At 44.3% G+C, this 18,411-nt stretch overlaps 1 protein-coding gene across 9 annotated transcripts in view; it reads right to left on the bottom strand.

The window, feature by feature from the left end:
• Positions 1–477: 477 nt before the first annotated feature.
• The window catches only part of LOC119550586 (nephrin), a 62,394-nt gene continuing 44,460 nt past the window's right edge, over positions 478–18,411 (bottom strand). For 2 of the 9 annotated variants that reach the window (XM_037859382.1, XM_037859381.1), the window contains exons 6-21: positions 16,920–17,033; positions 15,760–15,969; positions 15,522–15,673; positions 14,552–14,696; positions 13,485–13,615; positions 12,646–12,805; positions 11,978–12,192; positions 11,531–11,612; positions 10,378–10,537; positions 9,907–10,043; positions 9,422–9,586; positions 7,629–8,075; positions 7,285–7,544; positions 5,568–5,714; positions 3,050–3,397; positions 480–1,494 (exon numbers count right to left, since the gene is read on the bottom strand). In XM_037859382.1, the coding sequence (XP_037715310.1) occupies positions 1,384–1,494; positions 3,050–3,397; positions 5,568–5,714; positions 7,285–7,544; positions 7,629–8,075; positions 9,422–9,586; positions 9,907–10,043; positions 10,378–10,537; positions 11,531–11,612; positions 11,978–12,192; positions 12,646–12,805; positions 13,485–13,615; positions 14,552–14,696; positions 15,522–15,673; positions 15,760–15,969; positions 16,920–17,033 (2,984 nt within the window). In that variant the 3' untranslated portion in view covers positions 480–1,383. Of the gene's footprint in view, positions 1,495–3,049; positions 3,398–5,335; positions 5,715–7,284; positions 7,545–7,628; positions 8,076–9,421; positions 9,587–9,906; positions 10,044–10,377; positions 10,538–11,530; positions 11,613–11,977; positions 12,193–12,645; positions 12,806–13,484; positions 13,616–14,551; positions 14,697–15,521; positions 15,674–15,759; positions 15,970–16,919; positions 17,034–18,411 lie in introns of those variants that run through there. The other 7 variants (XM_037859389.1, XM_037859384.1, XM_037859383.1 and 4 more) reach the window with 7 other exon arrangements.

Genomic DNA, 18,411 nt, shown 5'->3' on the forward strand with positions numbered 1-18,411 from the left:
TTTACATGGCCTGACAATTTTTGAGCGCTGTATCGGCCATGTTGCTGCTTCAGTTAGTTGATGTTGCTCCGGTTGTCGCTGTACTCAATGCAGATTGTCGCCTGTTTTTGTTATTGTTCCTCTGCGGTTGTGTCGCTCAGCTTGACTTCCGCTTTGCTCATTGTTTGCTCACGCGGCCCGTCAATATTTACCATTTGCTACAAGGCAGCGCCGAGCACACAGGACATGCCGCCCCAGCTGCCACGCCCCGTGTTTGTAAACATCAGTTTGCTGCAACATTTGACTTGTCGGTGGACCTGCCGATGTTTGCTCCAGTTAGTGCCCAAAAAGGTGAAATCGAGTGGTGACGAGGCCAGTGAACCTTCAGGGCAACCTGCTAATATGTACCAAGATACGCGTTTACATACTACCCACCACCCATTGCAATCAATACACGTTGGTTTCCTGGTTTCATACATTTTATTAAATTTAATGTATTAACTTTAGCCTAATACTCAGTTAAATATTTTACATGCAGTTGCTTAGCCTTTTATTTTTATTAATTTTATGCATTTTTCCTTATACCTAGAATTTACTTTCTCAGGGATTTCCATGCTTGTTCGGCAAACATGTTCGGATTTTCTTTCTCGTAGTTCTTTACGTATAAAATGCAAACTGGATTTGCTAATTTGAGTCGTTTATTAATCGTTCATTATGTAGTTACCTTAGGGTTAGTGTTTCTTTAAATTCTTTATGATCTTTTTTATTACAATTTGAACTATGCTAAGTTGGAGCTTACAGCTATATGAATTTGATTTAGATGTTGTAAATGCCTTAATTACGCCTAAGTTACAAGCTAAATGGTAATGAGAGCTAGGTTACTCAAACTAAAGTCAACAACAATTATGAATTCGTTTACTTAGCTAAAAGTTAATGTTTCTCTTTTGGCGCTTAAAGCTGTTGTTTAAAAATATATTAACAATTCAGTTTTTTTTTAGATTTAATGTTAGTTATAATTAATAGCTATAAGTGTTAATTGTATTCCGTAATTTACATGTCTTCTTAGGCGTTATGGATTTCTATGCTCAGCTTCACATTCGCTTCGAACAATGTACATGCACAAATTATTGTTATCTTTTTACAAGGTTTGCCATCCATTTGGCATCCACGTATAAGGTTCTTTGCATTCTTAAAAGAGTGCAAACTAAGGGAGCTCTTTCTCTGCTTTAAAATCAACTCCATTCTTGTTTTGTTTATCTGGCTCATCACATACAACTTATAGTCAATTTGTTTACCAATTTATCCCCGATTTTCCTTTAGTTTTTCGTAGTTCTCTCTTTTGATTTGCATTTCCCGTGCGGTCTGACTTCAGATTAGTTGCTCCTCGTGACCTAGAGCTTAGCGTCAGAAGCGGGTTCCGGATCCGAGATTGCGATCCTGGGCAATCAGGACATCCTCGCCGTTTAACTGGTGGTGCACCTCTTCTGGCACGGTCTTTAGCAGCTGTGGCTTTCCCTGGAAAGGGATCGAAAAAAATGGGGACGAGCTGAGACAATTTACCAAAATATAAAAAACCTTATTTAGCTTTGGGAATACCCACAGACAGCTCACTAAATAGCGCTGCTTTAAAATTAATGAGCCGCACATTATTTAAGTACTCGCAGCTATTACAAATTCAAGTTTCCCGCCACACTGACAAGAAAATTTCTACCAGCAAAAACGCTGCGTATGCGTAATATTTGGTTTTGGCAGAGTGGCACCAAACCCAAGACAAAAACAAAAGTACGAAACCAACAAGTCTTCCAGCCATTTGCTGTGTTTTGGCCAACTCCCTCGGGCCAACACGGCCAACAGTGTCAGTTTGGGCCGCCTTTGGGAGCCGAGCGGGAAGAACAAGGAGCCCATCAGTGACAAACGAAAGGAGCAGTTTAAGAAAAGGCAACACAAAAAATGGCAAAGGAGGAATAAAACATTGTGAACTCAGTCGCTGCTGCTGCTGCGGTTGATGATGATGTTGTTCTTCTGTTGTTTTTTTGTCTGGTTCTCAGCCCGTGCTGCTCTTCTTCTTATTTGGGTCATAATAATTGCAATCATTAGAGTCAAAAGTTGCCACACCGCAGTGTCCTTTTGGCATGAAATTGTTGTAAAAACGTAATTCTTTTTGTGAAACGAACATCAGCGGGGACAATGCAATGGCCGAGAAGCCTGTTGGCCTGGTCCACGAGCAGGGGGAGCCTAGGAGAACGCACTGCGCTGCGTCGGGAGTATACATAATGGCGTATTTATAAAGCAACTGACAGAGACAATGAATGGCAGGCACAGGCGGAGAGAGCAGGACAGCCATCGGCGAGTTTTTTTTTATTATCCCGCAGCACATTCAGAGGTCATTTACCGCTTTGAACCCCATTGAAAATGCCGGCGAAATTCCCTTTTCCTCTTTCCAGCTGAGTTTAAAGTTGTCTGTAGAGGGATCAAATGTTATGGATTACCAGAAAATTGCACTGTCACTACGATGGGTTCGACTTTGAGTCATCTGTTGATCGATGACGCACTGGGTGAGCTAATCGATGGAAAGGAGCGTAATGTAGGGGAAACTGTGATAGGAAATAAAAAGAAAAGGGGAGTTTTTCGAACCCAAAATGGAGTTGTTTAGGCAGATTAAATATCTGAGCTGGAGCACTCTCCGCTCTTAATTTTCTACATTTGAATACCCTTTCGGTGCCTGCAATCACTTGAGCAGTTATCAGTCCAACCGCAAAAACCCATTTTCCGCCCCAGCGGCCACCATTTATAAGGGAAAAACGAAAACAAAATTGGGCACAAAAGATGCCCTCGAAGTGCGGGTGGTGGGGGGTCAAGATAAATGTTTCCTGCTGCCGCCCCCTCTTCCTTTGCCCCTGTGCCCTTTGCCTGAAGCGCTGCCAAAAATCCTTGCCCGAAAATCCACTTTGCATATTGATGCTTTCAACGTTTTGGACATTAGAGGAGTTGCCTTGACGACCGGTTCGCTATCAACAAGGAGCAGCAGGAGCGTCCAGGAATTGGGGAAGTACATCAAACTGACACTTACCACATCGCTGCCATAAAGGCTCATGCCCATGCCGACGATGCTTCCGTTTCCGCCATTGGCCGCTGTCAGCTGCTGCTGCTGCTGATGCTGCTGTTGCTGCGGGGGCAGTGGAACCGAACCGGGAACCGATGCTGCCGAAGATGTTGCCACCAGGCCCATGCACGTCACCGGCTGCAGGAGGCCATCGCCGGTGGTCACCATGCTGTGGGTGAAGATGGGCGGCGGCGGCGTCGGCGAGAAGGTGGCCAATTGTGATGGATGCGACATTGTGACTCCGGTGATGGTGCTGTTCGTGCCAAACATCGGGCTCGTCGAGTACATGGGCATGGGATGATGTGCCAGATCGATCTGCGGTGGTTAGAGGTAGAGGAGTAGGTAATGAGGTTTTAGTCATGTGATGATTTATATGCTGCGAGTTAGTCACGAGTTTCGGGTGGCGAGTTGGAGGGTTGAAACAAAAGTAATTGATCGATGGGGAGGGTAAATGATAATGTTGCGTCTAAACATGGCAACTTTTTACACCACGGAACGTCATAATAATTTATTTCAGTTTGATGCTTACATATATAGGAAATAGCCCCACGGTGGGCGCCAATTAATAAAAAGCAGCCCTACGTTGGGCGCCAATTAAATTATTCAATATTCGTATACGCCTCTGCTATTTTTAGGTATCAAACAAAAGTACAAGCCAGAAAGTTACAAATCAATATTCAAAAGATTATTAAATTATTAACTTAACTAATCCATCACATAACAATAATGCAACACTGCTTGATAAGTGTTTTTGTCAAAAATTTGCTTAGCTTTTAATGATAATATTGTTGATTTTCCGCTGTGTAATTGCGTTTTACAGTATATCTGGGGAGTGTGCCAGTGGCCTGTGTGTTAATATGTAAGTGTGGTTGCCCACGCATATTGCAGCCATCGCGGACTCTGCGGTTCCACCGCCTCCTTGTGCCCCGCGTGGCGTTGTTACTGATAGTTAACAACGCGGCAGGCGTTTATTTAGCCAACATGGTTGCCACGGCATACAAGAGGCTGGCTATGTGGTGAGCTACTACAATAATTGGCCCATCGGTGGGTAGTGAATCTGCTAGCTGGCTTTGTGGGGAATGTGTATGCGCACCATGTTTATATGCTTATTTCCGTAATTAACGTGTGTGCCTGGGTGAGGCATATTGACGTTGTTTTCTTAATGGGCACAACGAGATTTTAATGAAATTAATTTTCAGCTCCATGTAAATTAAAATTGATGGGCTGGCAACTTGAGACTACCTTTAAAGTGATTACTTTAATGGCGATATTATCGAAGTTTTCCCATACCACACAACTTTTTCGATAGGTATAAATGGTGGTACCAAATAAAATGCGAAACTAAAAACTTTAAATAAATGGCCAGCATTTTTATTGCGGAGAAAAGGAAGTTGGGTGCCAACTAAATGTCGTGTAAAACTTATCGGTATATGACAATAAAACTGAACATGTCATTAGGTGAAATGGCTGCCAGAACTGTGCTCGTGTGGTTGCATTAATTGTTGTTGCTTTTGTCTTGTATTCCCAACAACCGAGTTTACTAACACGAGTGCTGTTTAAGTGCATTGGCTGCCTGTCCAGCCTGAATCTATATCGATTCACCTACTCTAGGCCATAACTCAAGTCTATTCAATTATTAAGAGGAATGAAAGCCAGTTGAATAAACAAAGAGAAGGAGTCTCGACTAGAACAAAGCCCGATGGGAACGTTCCACAAAATCGGAACATAACTTGTCTGCCATGGCCAGACAAATTCGAAAAATGCTCCTCTCCACTCCGATATCTATCAAGTTTATACCTTTCAAGTGGGAATCTTGGCAAATCTGCGCTCAGCTCTTGCAGGTAATCAATTTCCTGGCCAAATTCCATCAAATACTTCATGTGCTTTCAGCGAGGGTATTCCTCGTTCATTATTTCATATCTGTCGGATTCTCTGCGTCTCCTTCAGCCCGACTTGCATGAACAGAACTCAGTTCTCAGTTCAACTCAGCACTCTGTTAGCATTCACCTCGATTTGTTTGTGCTACGGTGCGTATGTGTAATGCCCAGAATTGCTTTACGATGGAAGATAAATATTTTCCATGCAAGCAATGCAGATTTTTTTTTCCCACTGGCTGCCATTTTTGAATGTCGGTTTATTGATTTGGTCAGCTCTTTATCGACGCAATTTTTGGATGTAATCAAAAAACGTTTGCTTTTCTATCATTCTTCTGGTTTTGTGGGTGTAATTAGAATAGGGCTCAAATCATACAGATGATGAGTGACATAAATTATGTTTATTTTCAACAACCAATAAATATCTAAATAATAACAAAATCATAAACAAACTTGCGGATGCAACTCTAGACCCGCGTCGCGTAGCTTTGAACATAGAGATTGGCGGCTCCGCCCACATTGTCGACCACTGCACCTGCCACATAGCTTCTACCGGAAGTTGTGGCCGCCTGCAAGTTGGCCAGAATCTCGTCGTCCATCATCACATTTACCTGCGAGTAGATGTTCGGCTCCGCCCGCTTAAGTTCCGCCTGCCTGCCCGGCCGGCCCAAGGTCGCGCTGCAATAGGGGGCCATCCGCTGAACGCTCACCGGGCCACCCACCAGAGGAGCGGTCAGATCGCTATAGCTGAGCTCAGTCTGAAAGGAAAAAATGCATCCAAATATAATATTTAGAGTTTGTTATTTGCATTTGAAGTAAACAAAATATTTGAAAACCAATACGTTTTAGTTTAAAATTGGTTTTGGCAGTTAACTGTTGCAAGGGCAAAGGGACAGATTTTTAGAACATTTATTTTAAACTTCGTTTTATTGGCCACTTCTTTCAAAATAGTATATATATTTGTCCTGAAAAGGACTAAATATGGCAATTTGGTTCCTGTTTCCACTCTCATATATGTAGATATTTCCACACTACATGTAGTATTGCTTGTTTTCGTTCTTATTGACAGTTCGATATTATTTCAGCTTTTGGGTTGTATAAATATGTACTATGTCAACTTATTGAAAAACATAACTGCTATAGATTTTTACACAATTTTTTATTTAAAACAAACAAAATATTTGGCTTTGAAAGAGCTCTTGCTGAGCTTAAAACGGAGTAAATGCAAAGTGACTAGAGCATCACCATTAAAGTTTTTGATTGCCTGAGCAGGTTAAAGCTGATCTCCACTACAGTTGGCGAGTCGTTCCCGACTGCTTTATGTCTGCTGTTGGTCTGTTTGTTTAGGCCAGACACCGCCCACATGCGGCGCCTGTTTGTAATGTGTCTGCTGCTGCTGGCCCTGCCCTTAACGGCCATTTTCAACCCATCACCCCTCCGCTTTTCCACCATCGCGGCACACACTTGGCCGTTTATTGCATTTCGAGGCTGCAGGCAGGGGGAATAGGAGCCGGAGCAGGAGCAGGAGCAGTGGGTATAGTATAGAAACAGGATGCGAACATCCTTTGCCTCCTTAGCGGTTCCCGCTCCCTAGTCTCGAATCGCGCTGGGTCCGCCTGCAACTTATTTTTATTAAATTCGCAAATGGAAAATTTATATTGCTGCAGCTGCTGCGGCTGCCCTCGGTTCTTGCTGGCTGGCTTCTACTACTTCAAGTAAAAAAAAGGGGCGTGGCTGGCACACAGAAATTTCTACTTAAATGATTTTCAAATTATGTTGGTTTCTTCGCTTCTCTTACAACTGCAGATGATGCTGTTCTCAATTCCCATCAGAGCTATTGTTGTTTGCGTTTATTTTACTCGCGACCTTCAGGAGTTTTTCAAAGAAAAGTTAATTTTTTGCAACTCTTCAATGACAGAGTGGGATAGTTGTAGAGCCAGTTTTAAATAGTTGGCGATTCTACTTCATCAACAGAAGAAATTACTTAATACATTTGTGATATTTTTATACAATTAATATATTATTAAAAGCACTCTATTGGGACACTCATCGATTTTTCAATATCTATGGTGTGTTATAGTTTCCTTTAAGGACTTCCGACTGATTTACACCAACTATTCTATCATTTTGCCAAGGGGCAAGGACAACAAACTGCTGGCTATGAAAAGCACTTAACCAAACATATATGGATGGCTGTTAGCAAGTGAAACAATGTGGGGTCACCAACACCAGGGGTCATAAATTAACGCTCTGGCGGAGGCATCTCCGGCATATTGTAAAAGGTTTAGTGTCCGGCAGGGGGAGTGGATTAGGGTGTCCATAACTCACCTTCTGTTGCGGCTGCTGCTGGAGCTGCTGCTGTTGATTGGCATAAGCGCCCATTTTGCTAACGGGTATGAGCGTATTATACTGGATGTATGGGCCGTGGGCGGGGGGCGGGCCCGTCTTCTTGTCGACCACGGCATACGTGGGCATCAGGTGATCATAGGTGCCGGAGGTAATCACGGCGTTCTGCTCGGCCATCGCCGCAGTGGCGTAAGCCCGACCGTGACCCTTTGTCGTCCACTCGTCGTCCAGCTCGTGACCGTCTGGAGAAGGGAAGAGGAGATTCCCCCCGGCATTAAGGATTAGCTCGACGACCGGGATAATCGAAGCCACCTGTGGAAACTCACCCAACCCACCTTGCGGTATGATGTCCGGATTCTTGTCGATGCTGTCCAGGCTGCTCGTCACATGGCACGTCTCCCGGCCGATGCGGTGCATATCCTGCACTGATTGCCCACCATTGTGGCCCAGGGTGCCGATGACCAGGCTGCCATTATTGTTGCTGGCCAGCAGGCCCAGACTGCCGTTCCCGTTGGCCGTCGTTCCGCCCATTCCGCCAACGCCTCCCACACCACCCATCCCACTGCCGTTGCCAGTGGTGGTGCCGCCCACGCCGACGACGCCGCCGCTGCCCGGATGCGAGTAATTATTGCGATCGCGCCCCGAGGAGCCGCGCACACGCACCACAATCACAATGATGAGGGCCACCAGGAAAACGCTGCCCACGATGCCGGCCAGAATGCCGAGGAATGGCCGGATGTCCTCGATGACGGGCGCATAGGCCAACGAGAGGTCTGCGAGAGAGTGGGGGAAGGTAAAAAAAGGGGAAACCGGAAAGAGACCAAAGATTGGTGGATAAGCATGTGCCTCTCCATTTACATAGTCCTGCTCGTACACAGAGAAAAATGCTAGCTTAAACGTTGGAATAGGTTAGTTTACATTACAGTAGGACCTTATTTACATTTTTAAGAGGTGCTACCTAAGAATAGCATCATTTAAGTGATTAAGTGTTTTATGCAATTTATTTTTTATGAAAACAAAGTTGTGAATGGTGTTTGGGATATCCCAAAGTATTCTCAATACTAACATATAAACCACTTAATACGCTCAGTACAAAAATCGTTCTCAAAACCGTTCTTTTGAACTTAAAAGTGAGCCAAGATGGATTAAATCTTAAAATCGAGATTAAGTGCTCTTAGTTTTCGAGAGCACATTCAACTCGAAAATTAAAATCAAGAATAACTTCCTCTTAATTTCCAAATCGCTTTATATCGAAAAAGAAAATTGAGAGCTTTTTCTTCTTGTTTTCAAGAAAGTTTGTTCTTGAACCTTTCCCTTTTTTTTGGTTTCAATTATTCTGAGTGCATGGATAAACTTTGTTCATTAAAGTCTCGACCTGATATTGCTATTTATTTCTCTCTGTGTACGCACTCTCTCCCTTTCTTTCTTTCTGTGGGTCTGCATTGTTTTATGAGCTGCTAACTACGTTCCGTTCTTGGTCCAGTCTTCGTCCTTTGGCTGTTATTGTTGTTGTTGGTGGCAGTTCCTGTCGCACGTGCCTTGAATTTAGTGCCGCTTTAATGAGCTGCATGTGTGTGGGTGCAAGTGTCCGTGTATTTGTGTACTTGTGCATATCTGCGAGTTGTAATCCGCCCCCTTGGCCCCGCCCGGTCTTGCTAATTTTGGTCTCGGTCCTTGTTGGCATGTCGAGAATTTTTAGTAACCCCACATAAAAAAGGGAACAGGAAAATAAAACCATTCGGCATCCGGATTTATTTGTGCAGCCTTGTGCGGACTTGGTGGGGTGAAGTTGTTAAAGTGGATTGATGGTGCTATAAACCCAACCATTTTCGATTGAAAATTAGTCACAACAAATATAAAACTAAACTATGGGTACAACATACCATTAGGAACAAAACATAGGTGAAATAAATATTTAAAATTAAGCATATAAATAATAGCTAAAGCTACATAAATAACAAAATACACAAACGAAAAAGTGATTTAAATTATAAATGTCATGGAAACAATAACATTGAATAACAAATCAGATAAAAACAAACGATTAAAGGCGTGTTACAGGTTAGACAAACAAAGGTAAATTAATAGAAAATTATAGAAAAGGATAGGCTACCGCTACCTTCTTGCTGGTCAACGTCTTTGCCCACGTCCAGGCCAATTCCCTTGCCCAGGTTGAGAAACTCATCCTCATCGCAAACGCAGTCGCTGGTGGTGGTCGCTGTCGCTTTTGATTTAGGATAGGCAGGCCTAAGTCCTTGAAAGGACTTAGTGAAGGTTATTTTAACTAAAAGAAAGCGTGCATTTCGAAATTAGGCAAGAAGAAATAAAAGAAAGAAAGAACGAACATAGTGGGGAAGGAAAACCATGTTAGCAGAACTTTAAGCAAATCAATAGACAAATGAAGCAGCTGTAATTGCAAGCCCTCGCCAATTAATTTACAGCCAAAGAGCCAGGACTCAAGGGCCAGGACATGCATGAAATTGCAAAACGCACAGGGACACAGAAAGGAAGAGGGAGATAGGACCGCCCGCATCACTCGAGTTATACGGGGGTCTCATTTTCTGGAGACCGGGCACTCGGAGACTCCCCTGTGATTAAACTCACCCGTCTGCTTCTCCGGATCCTTCAGCGTATAGACCTGCAAAATGGTGGCGTTGCTACGGCCCTTGCTGTTGTGGGCGATGAGGAAGACATTGTAACCCATTCCGGGCACCAGACCGCTCACCTCAAAGTACGGTCGCCTGTAACGAAGTTGAATCGATATTTGAATGTCCAAATCAAGAACGGGAAAACCGCAAAAAAGGACAGAGCAAAGAGCAGGCCAAATGGTTTTCGCCGAAGGAGCAGCAGCTGCATGCTGGATATTCACAAGGACATGGACATGGACATGGACCTAAACGTTACCATGGGCATGCGTTCTGTTCGATGCCACGGCTCGTTGGGCTTGTTGTAATGCAGAAGTCACACGGCGTGTGATTCTGATTGCTCCGTGTCCATTCCTTTTCCTTTTCCTGCTCCAGCTCCTCCTCCAGCTCCTGCTCCTGCTCCTGCTGCGGCATTCCATTCCGTACTCACTTTGATTTCGAAATTTTGGGATGGCGTGTCGTTCCATTCATGTAAACCTCCATTATAAAGTCCTGCTGCAGGCCGCCGTCAAAGCCCTCGATGCATTCGATTTGGAATCCCGTGGATGTCTGGTTGAGCACTGTGCAGTTTAACAACGGATCCGGCTCCCCTGTTCATGAGCAGAGCGAAAAAGACAGTCGGATATTTATTATTCCGGCTCGAAGGCAGATCAAGCAACAAATTGCATGGAGCCCCAGCATTTGTCTGCAGCTTTTGCATGCGCATATTTGTCGCCGGATAGCTTCAGAATCAATAAGCTAACTCGCAGCGCTAGTTTGACTAATCCAGCAGCCTGAAAACCAAAGCGCCAAAGTGCCAAAGTCATCGACAAATCAGCACAGCGGGACTTTGCAAAACCCAAAACAAAACATAAACAAAAACCACTGGCAGCCTGGCTCTTTCTCACGGGTAGGAATACGGGTGATGGAGCTGCAGATACCGTGTAGAGGGAAATTAATTGAATAATATGAAGTCCATAGAAATCTGCACTGTTCTGCAATTATCTTAAGTAGAGCCTAAAAGTATGCAGTGAAATATTGGAATTCTTCTTAAGACTTCTGGCCTTGAAATATATTGTTGCATAGTTTTAGACACCTTTATTACAGTTTTTAGACCTGTACTTAAATCGTATTGCTATTGGTTGTTCTATTTTGTAGATATGTAAGGTATATTAAAAATAATTATATAACATAATTAATTAACGCTTAAGTACATAAGTGTTATTTTTAAAGAACAGAACTTTTAAAATGTACAAAAAATAGTTCAAAATAAAATTTGTATTTTAAAGACTAAAGAATCAGAGGTGGGGCTAATAAATATGTATGGTGACTTTATAGATCGTAAATTCTTAATTCAAGCTCCTTATAAGTCATAGCCTAAGATGATAACGAAATAATACATTGCATAAAGCAAAATCAAGTATGAATATGTGCCGAAACCATCCGTAGTGCCGAGTAAACCTCATCTGCTCTACAAGGCTTGAAATGAATCCGGAGCTCCCAGCACGCGAGACCCAAGGCAATGGCCCCACAAAGCCCCACTGACAGGTGAACCACCCAGGTTACGCCCACCTACCAACCCTTCCCGCCCCGTTGCTACTCACCTGCCGGGACTATTGTGTATACGCAGGGTTCACTTTGATCGCCAATTTCGTTGGTCGCCCAGCAGAGCAGCGTTCCGTAGTCCTGGCAATGCAAAGAAGAAATCGCAAACACGGGCATCAGAATGGGTATGGGTTCGGGTTGCCCCCCTCCCCAAAGGATGGGGCAGGAGTGCAAGATTGCAGGGATAAGGGGCCGGGTTGAGTGACAATGCATTTCGTTGGCTTAATTTATGCATGCACTGCGGCGATGGCGACGCCGTTGGCGACACACCTTTTCAACCTTAATTGAAAATTCAAAACCGCAACTCGTTTGGAAAATTATGTGCTGGCCCTCAAGGGCGTGCCACGTACTGATTTATATGACCTCCAGGAGGACCAGCAGGACTAACGGCATCGAAATCGGGTTGGGGAAATGGAAAAGGGAATGGATTCGGTTGGGGTACTTACATTCTCCGTCATGGGCGTGTAATGGGCAATACTACGGCCCCGATCCACGGCCACTTGCGAGGCCGGTATGTCAACGGTTTCGCCCTGGGTTGCATTGAATTTCCAAACGTAGGTGGCCTCCGCGGGATTGGCATCAATTTCACAGGCCACCTTGACGGTCTCATGCCGGCCCGAGCTGTAGGAGACCCGCTGGCGGGGTCGGCAGACAGGTGCAACTGCAAGAAAGAGAAGGTCCGGAGGTTCAAGACATCTGCATAATTAAAGAAAAACACTGGGCCCAACTTGAACTGAATTCCTGGTCAATGGACACACTTCAAGTCAAAGAGAAACTTCAACATTTTCCCCCATTAAATATTTAAAGAAAATTCCGGCATTGTCGCCTCGTTTGTGGCTACATTGTTGCTGCTTAATTGATTTATTTGTCTGATTTACGGGAAAAATTCAATTTGTCTGTGGCAGGATAAGTCGCACACAGAGACGAATGGACCGTTGTCCTGCTGAGTCCTGCTGTAATTGCATTGTGTAACGTGTTAGTTACAAATTGCAATCGAAAGATCCAATTCGTTTTAATTAAGCTGTTATGTAAATTAACACACTGCAGCTAAGGCCAAGGACCGACTTGGGAAATTCCCCATGGGGGAATGGGTAGATTGGGACCTCAAACTCACATCGTATGTCCAGCTGGACGGGATTGCTCTCGCCGTCGCCCTCCCGATTGCTGCCCACACAGGTGTAGATGCCACTTCTGGCCCGGCTGGCGTTCTGGAGCACCAGACTCTGGTTGGACACGGCTATGCCTTCGGCGGGATTGTTGGCCAGAATCTCACCCTGAAATCGAAAGCAGAAAGTGAAATGTTAAATTGAAAATGGAAAATTTGAAAATTTCGCATAGATGTATGTATATGTAATGGCCACCCTCGTGTGTGGCATAATAATTTATTGAATCGAATTCAATTTACCGATAACTGAAGGTAGGTAAATTGAAATAAATTTAATTTCTCAAAGCTAATCACACTTTTATGTTGCGTTACATTGCGCATACGCCCCGCAGGCCGGAGGGCGGGCCTGCTGATTGAAGAGCCGCTGGCTGCTGCATAAATTAGGACCGGGCTGCATAAATTGTTAAGTGCTCTCCCACAGCCCCGGTAATTCGATAATAAATTGTGTTCGCCTCTGTGTATGTGTGGCGGCGTAGAGAATTCCATTTTTTGCCCTTTGGCAGCCCTAAAATATGCAACAATTATGCGCACCATCTCGTCGGGAGTTTCGGGCTCTCGATTCAATATCGCCGCCAGGGGCTAATGTATGTATGGGCATATAATGAAAATAATAATAATAATACATAGTAATACGGCTGCTTTATATGCGTGTTGCTCCAAAGCGCTTCCTTTCGATGGGGCCCCGAGTCATAATAAATTAGCCGCGAGTTTGCCAAGGCACTGGGCTGTTAAATTTGTTTTCAAAATTCTCGGAGTTAGAGGCAAGATTGCATCTGTCTGTCACTTACATTGTGCCGCCAGCTAACTTTGTATATCCAGGGATTCGACTTGATGTTGCACTCGAAGAACACATCGATGCCCTCGCGCAGCGTGGAGTTCAGCGAATTGGTTCCCAGCTCCAGACTCACCACCGGTATGTCTGCGGATGAAAAGGCCGTCAAAATTGGATAGAAGTCATTACGGGCTGCTTATGGGGATCGGGATCGGTTTGGGGATGAGGGTAAAAACAGACTTTGCTGCCATGGCATCGTGGGGGCTAATTACTTTAAATCGCCTGGCCAGACAAATAATAAAGCTGGCAGGCAAATAAAATGCCAAAGGTGTAATTACTGTGTAAGCCGCACAAATTAGCCAATTTAAGTTGTTGAAATGTTCAGCTCCCCCAGCCTCGGAACCTCATCTTTTTTGGCCAGCTTTGTTTGTTTGTTTATTATTACCAGTACAGTTTTTTTTTTCTGCCGGCCAGCTCAGCCTGGCAATTAGGCCTTCAAAATGGCAGAGAAAGGGAAGCCATTGGGTAACTGAGCAACATTTTAACTTGATTAATTCAAAATTGGCCCGCGAATGCGAATCAATTAAGCTTATTAAGCAATCTATCAAATTGGGTAAACAGTGCCCCCTGCTTTCCGCAACCAGATATTTCAATCGAATCGCGTTGGGCGTTGGGCACAAAAAAGAGGAAAAGTTAAAAGGTAAGCAACAAAACCGCACTCCCAAGGCAAACAGGAAGCGCCCCCTTTTTATTTTTGTGGGGGCGGGGGTTTGGAGCTCCAGCGGTTTTGCCATTTAAATTTTGTGCAAACAGGTCGAAAACTGTAAAAGCGTAAAGATGACTTGGCAGGCGGCGTTGCGGTGCTTGTGGCGGGTTAAAAAGTTTCGCAAGTTTTGTGCAAAACTTTCACCGGCGGCCGCTGGAAATTAATTTGCCAAAACTTGCGCAGCTGAGGAGAATCGAAGAAAAATATGGAGGCAAGGATATTGAAGAGCGGAACGGTAGGCAGTCTTTAAAGCTTTGTGCTCTCGTTTTCATTAAAAACTTTCTACGGGGTCGAATTAAATATTTATCAGAACTTACGATAGATGTCCAATTTCCAGCCGTCCTCCAGTCCAGACTCGGGTATCATGCTCTGCTCCGCCCGGCAGGACAGGAACTTGCCGCGATCATCGATGGTGGGCGTGAATGTCAGCACCGATGTGGTCATATTCCCATCCGGATTGCCCTAAGTGGTGGGGGTGGAGAGGGGCAAACAGTTAACGGCTAAGCAGTTGGCCAAGACAAAGGCAACGGAAAAGGGTTGGCACGTCCGTCTACGCAGATAGGGGGTGGCTTTTAATTGAGGCCCTCGCTACGTGACTGCCGTTCTAGCAACTTCAATTACCACAAAGCATGTGTACGACTCCCCCGGCGGGGAGTGGAAATTGTACTCTGGGGCAGCCATTAACGAGGATGACAGGCATTTGAAATTTGCATGTTTCTAAACATTTTGGCCAGGGTAGCAGTCGGGTGGTTCCGACAACAGGTTGTCGAAAGCATTTATTTAACCAAAATGTTTATAAGTCAATGTTTTTCGTACGCATGTTAATGCAAAAGAGGGCTTTAAACGTTTCCTATATTTAAATCCTACATTTATTTTAACATGGGGACAAGATAACGGTCTTAAAATTAATTACCTACTTAATGTTTTTTTTGAAATGGTACTAATATTGGAATTCTTACAATAAAAAATGTGTTCAAATTTGAATTTTTTAGAAACTGGACTTTAGAAGTGACTCCTTGATAATAATAAATCATTTACAAAAGTGTCCAAAAGTATGCTATGAAAAAACCAGACGTCTTTTGGGATGAATTCCTTGAAATTCCCATTTCTGAAATTATAGTTGCCTACTTTTAGGCACTTTTTGAAAGACTCAAGAGGTAAAGTACTTTCCTAACCGTCCCACAAAGAATTCCAATCAGGAATGCTTAATTAATCGTAAACTAGTTATTTCATTTCCAGCACCTTCGCCAGTCGAGCTTGGCTCGAATGTCTTGCCCTTCCACTTACAATCTCATGGGTATTCTTCATGGGGGTACTGCCCTTCCACCAGGTAATCGTCGGCGCTGGACGTGCTCCGATGACAACGCAGCTGAGCTGATAAGAATTCCCCGCCGACAATGGTCGATTCTCCCCCTGCAGTTTCACAATCAAAGGGCGCACTGTACAGGGCGATAGAATTTAATTAGTTAGGCCCGGACTGGAATCGAGAATGGGGTTGGGGTTGGGGTTGAAGTCTGGAACTCACGGTTCATGTCGAGGACGACACTGCTGATAATTGGCGTTGTCAAATTATTGTTCTCCGCCCGGCACGTTAGCTGCATGTGGAGATTCCTGCGCTCCAGTCGCTGCAGGGACAGCACATTGGCCACCCGTCGTTCGGACAGGGATTGGCCCACACTGGCGTCCTTGTAGACGGTGTTGCCGTGCAGCCAGGTGACCCTCGGCTGGGGGCGACCTGCGGATAAAGAGAAGCAGGGTGTGTTGGCGGGTCAGGAGGTTTTCAAAATGCCCGGTAAGAAAAAGAATTATCGGGATTGCGGCCAGATGTGGGGGAACGTGTGTGTGCAACTGATATGTTTGCCGTGCGGCTTAGACTTGGAGTTGTCTCTGCGTTTAGCTGGCAGCGTTCTAGCCCGGTCCCAGTGGCGGATCCAGAGACGATTCTTGGGGGGGGAAATTGAACTTATTCTTCGATTTGGGGTTCAAACTTATTATTGCGAGAGAAATACAGTACAAATTATAAAACAAAAATATTATTTGGTGAGAAGAGTGTCACTGTTGTATTTTCATTTTTTTATTGCAGAGAATATTTTTCTAGCAAACAAGTAAAATTTTCAGGTTCTGTGGTTCCAAGGGGGGGGAAATTTCCCTAATTTCCCCCCCCCGTGGATCCGCCACTGCCGGTCCTCTGTTTGTTTATGTGCTCACAAGTGCAAGGAGTGGATGAGTGTCTTTCTGTGGGTCTATATGGTGTATGGATACAGATATATATATAAAGATATACAAGGATGGGAAGGGGCGCTGCGTGTGTGTACAAGTGCCTTTCGCTGTTTCATTTGTTGTCTTGTTTGGCTTTTAGCAATTTTCAAGTGCTCTCAATGCAATTTGTGTGGGCATTGTGTGTGCCCGAGCCTCTCAATTGTCTGCACGTTGGTTTTCCAGCTCCAGTTCCCGCTCCATCTCCATCTCCATCTACATCACCATCTCCAGATCGAGTTCCCGTTCGAGTTGCTGTTCGTGCAGCCGACAGCCGGGTGGAAATTAAATAAAATGTGAAAATCTCTCGCCTGCATTTTCACGCTCATCACTTTTAATTGTCAGACACAAGCGGCAGCGTCAACACTTTTGCCCACACACACATGGATATTTGTGGAAAAGGGGGCGTGGCAGGGGGCAGGGACTTACCGCCGATGGCCACGCACGTGATGTTTATCCCGGAGCCCTCGTTGTAGGGACCCAGAGTGTGATCCTTGATGGTGGCCCCCTTGCTGTCCAATATAATCACCGATTCGGGCGGTACTGTAAAGAGGAAAAGGTTCTTAAATATTGCAGTTTTATAATGGAAATCATAGACGCTGGCCAGCTTGCTTCCGCTCTGGCAAATGCCTGACAACTAACCACTTTGCGTTACGCATTTCGGTTTTAAAAGCCTCTTCGGGCTGTCAACTCTCTACTTGGCCAGCAAGCTCCTTAAGAGCTTGACTGTCATGGCCTTAAAGAGCTGCTTATGCTGTTGCCACTTGGGAAAGTGAAAAAATGAATGGAGAGTATCGCTCGAACAGGTGCAGTCAAAGTTCAGCGAAGAAATTCCATTTTTTTTAAACCTATTTTCTTAGATTTTACCTACTCTGTTTTTTTCCCCTTCTCATTGTTTTGACTGCTCTACACTGCTCTTCTTTCCCAGGCAGTTTTCTTATTATTTTTGGCTCTGAGGGTGGGCCAACTTACCCGAACCCAAAACCCAACCCTATTATCATCGCTTTGCTGGCAAATTTGCTTGGCCCGATCAAGTCCTGGGAATTTCCTACCCCTTCTGCGCATTAGCAGTAGCGGCAAGTTGTCCAAACTGTCCACCCCGGACTGGGGCAACTTTTAATCTAATATCTTCTTTAAAGTTTCACCCCCTCCCGGTCCTATTATTTTTTCCCTTTTGCAATTTTCCAACCAACGTACAAAGTTCTAAATCCTGCCTTGGTTTTACGCTTCACATGTCACAGACAAACACACACACAGCAGCATGTTGAACATGCTCAAGAAGTTTGTAAAACACGGCCACGCCCCTTACGGCCCCTACCGCCCTTGCCGCCCTTTCCGCTTCATCTAACAGCGACGTCGGCAGCAACTATTTACCAACAATATTCGGCCGGGCCAACTCTGCCAGCCATATATTTCAGCTAAACGCCTTTGGAAACGCATATAAATTTTAATGGTAAATTGCAAGCTGTGGTCGCCTCAATGCACAGGTATCCCCGCTCCCCTGTAGAGGGGCTCAAAAAAAACAAGCCCGAAAATGCAACTGGAAGTGGGGAAACGCGAAAAATGTAATACGCTTCTGTTTCTGGTAATCCAGCTCCAGCTGGATGTGAGATGTATTTTTTAAAAAAAAGTGATTTTTTAAAGTGTATTTTAATAAAAACAAAAATGTACTTAATTTTTTCTATGATTATACCTATCAAAAATGGTATTAAGGTCCTATCAAAGTTTTGACTTCTTCTATCTACTTAATAATCAAAAAAAAATAAAATTTGTTTATAAGAACCTAAAGATTTTATAAGAATATATCAGAGCCCTTATACGTTAAACTCTTTAATTAAAAGCGCAACTTTGGGAAACATTTTTAAAGTAAAAGTTATTTATTAGAACCTAAAGATATTATAAGATTATATCAGAGCCCTTA

This window comes from Drosophila subpulchrella, chromosome 2R, assembly GCF_014743375.2.
Source record: "Drosophila subpulchrella strain 33 F10 #4 breed RU33 chromosome 2R, RU_Dsub_v1.1 Primary Assembly, whole genome shotgun sequence".
Classification (NCBI taxonomy): Eukaryota; Metazoa; Arthropoda; class Insecta; order Diptera; family Drosophilidae; genus Drosophila; species Drosophila subpulchrella.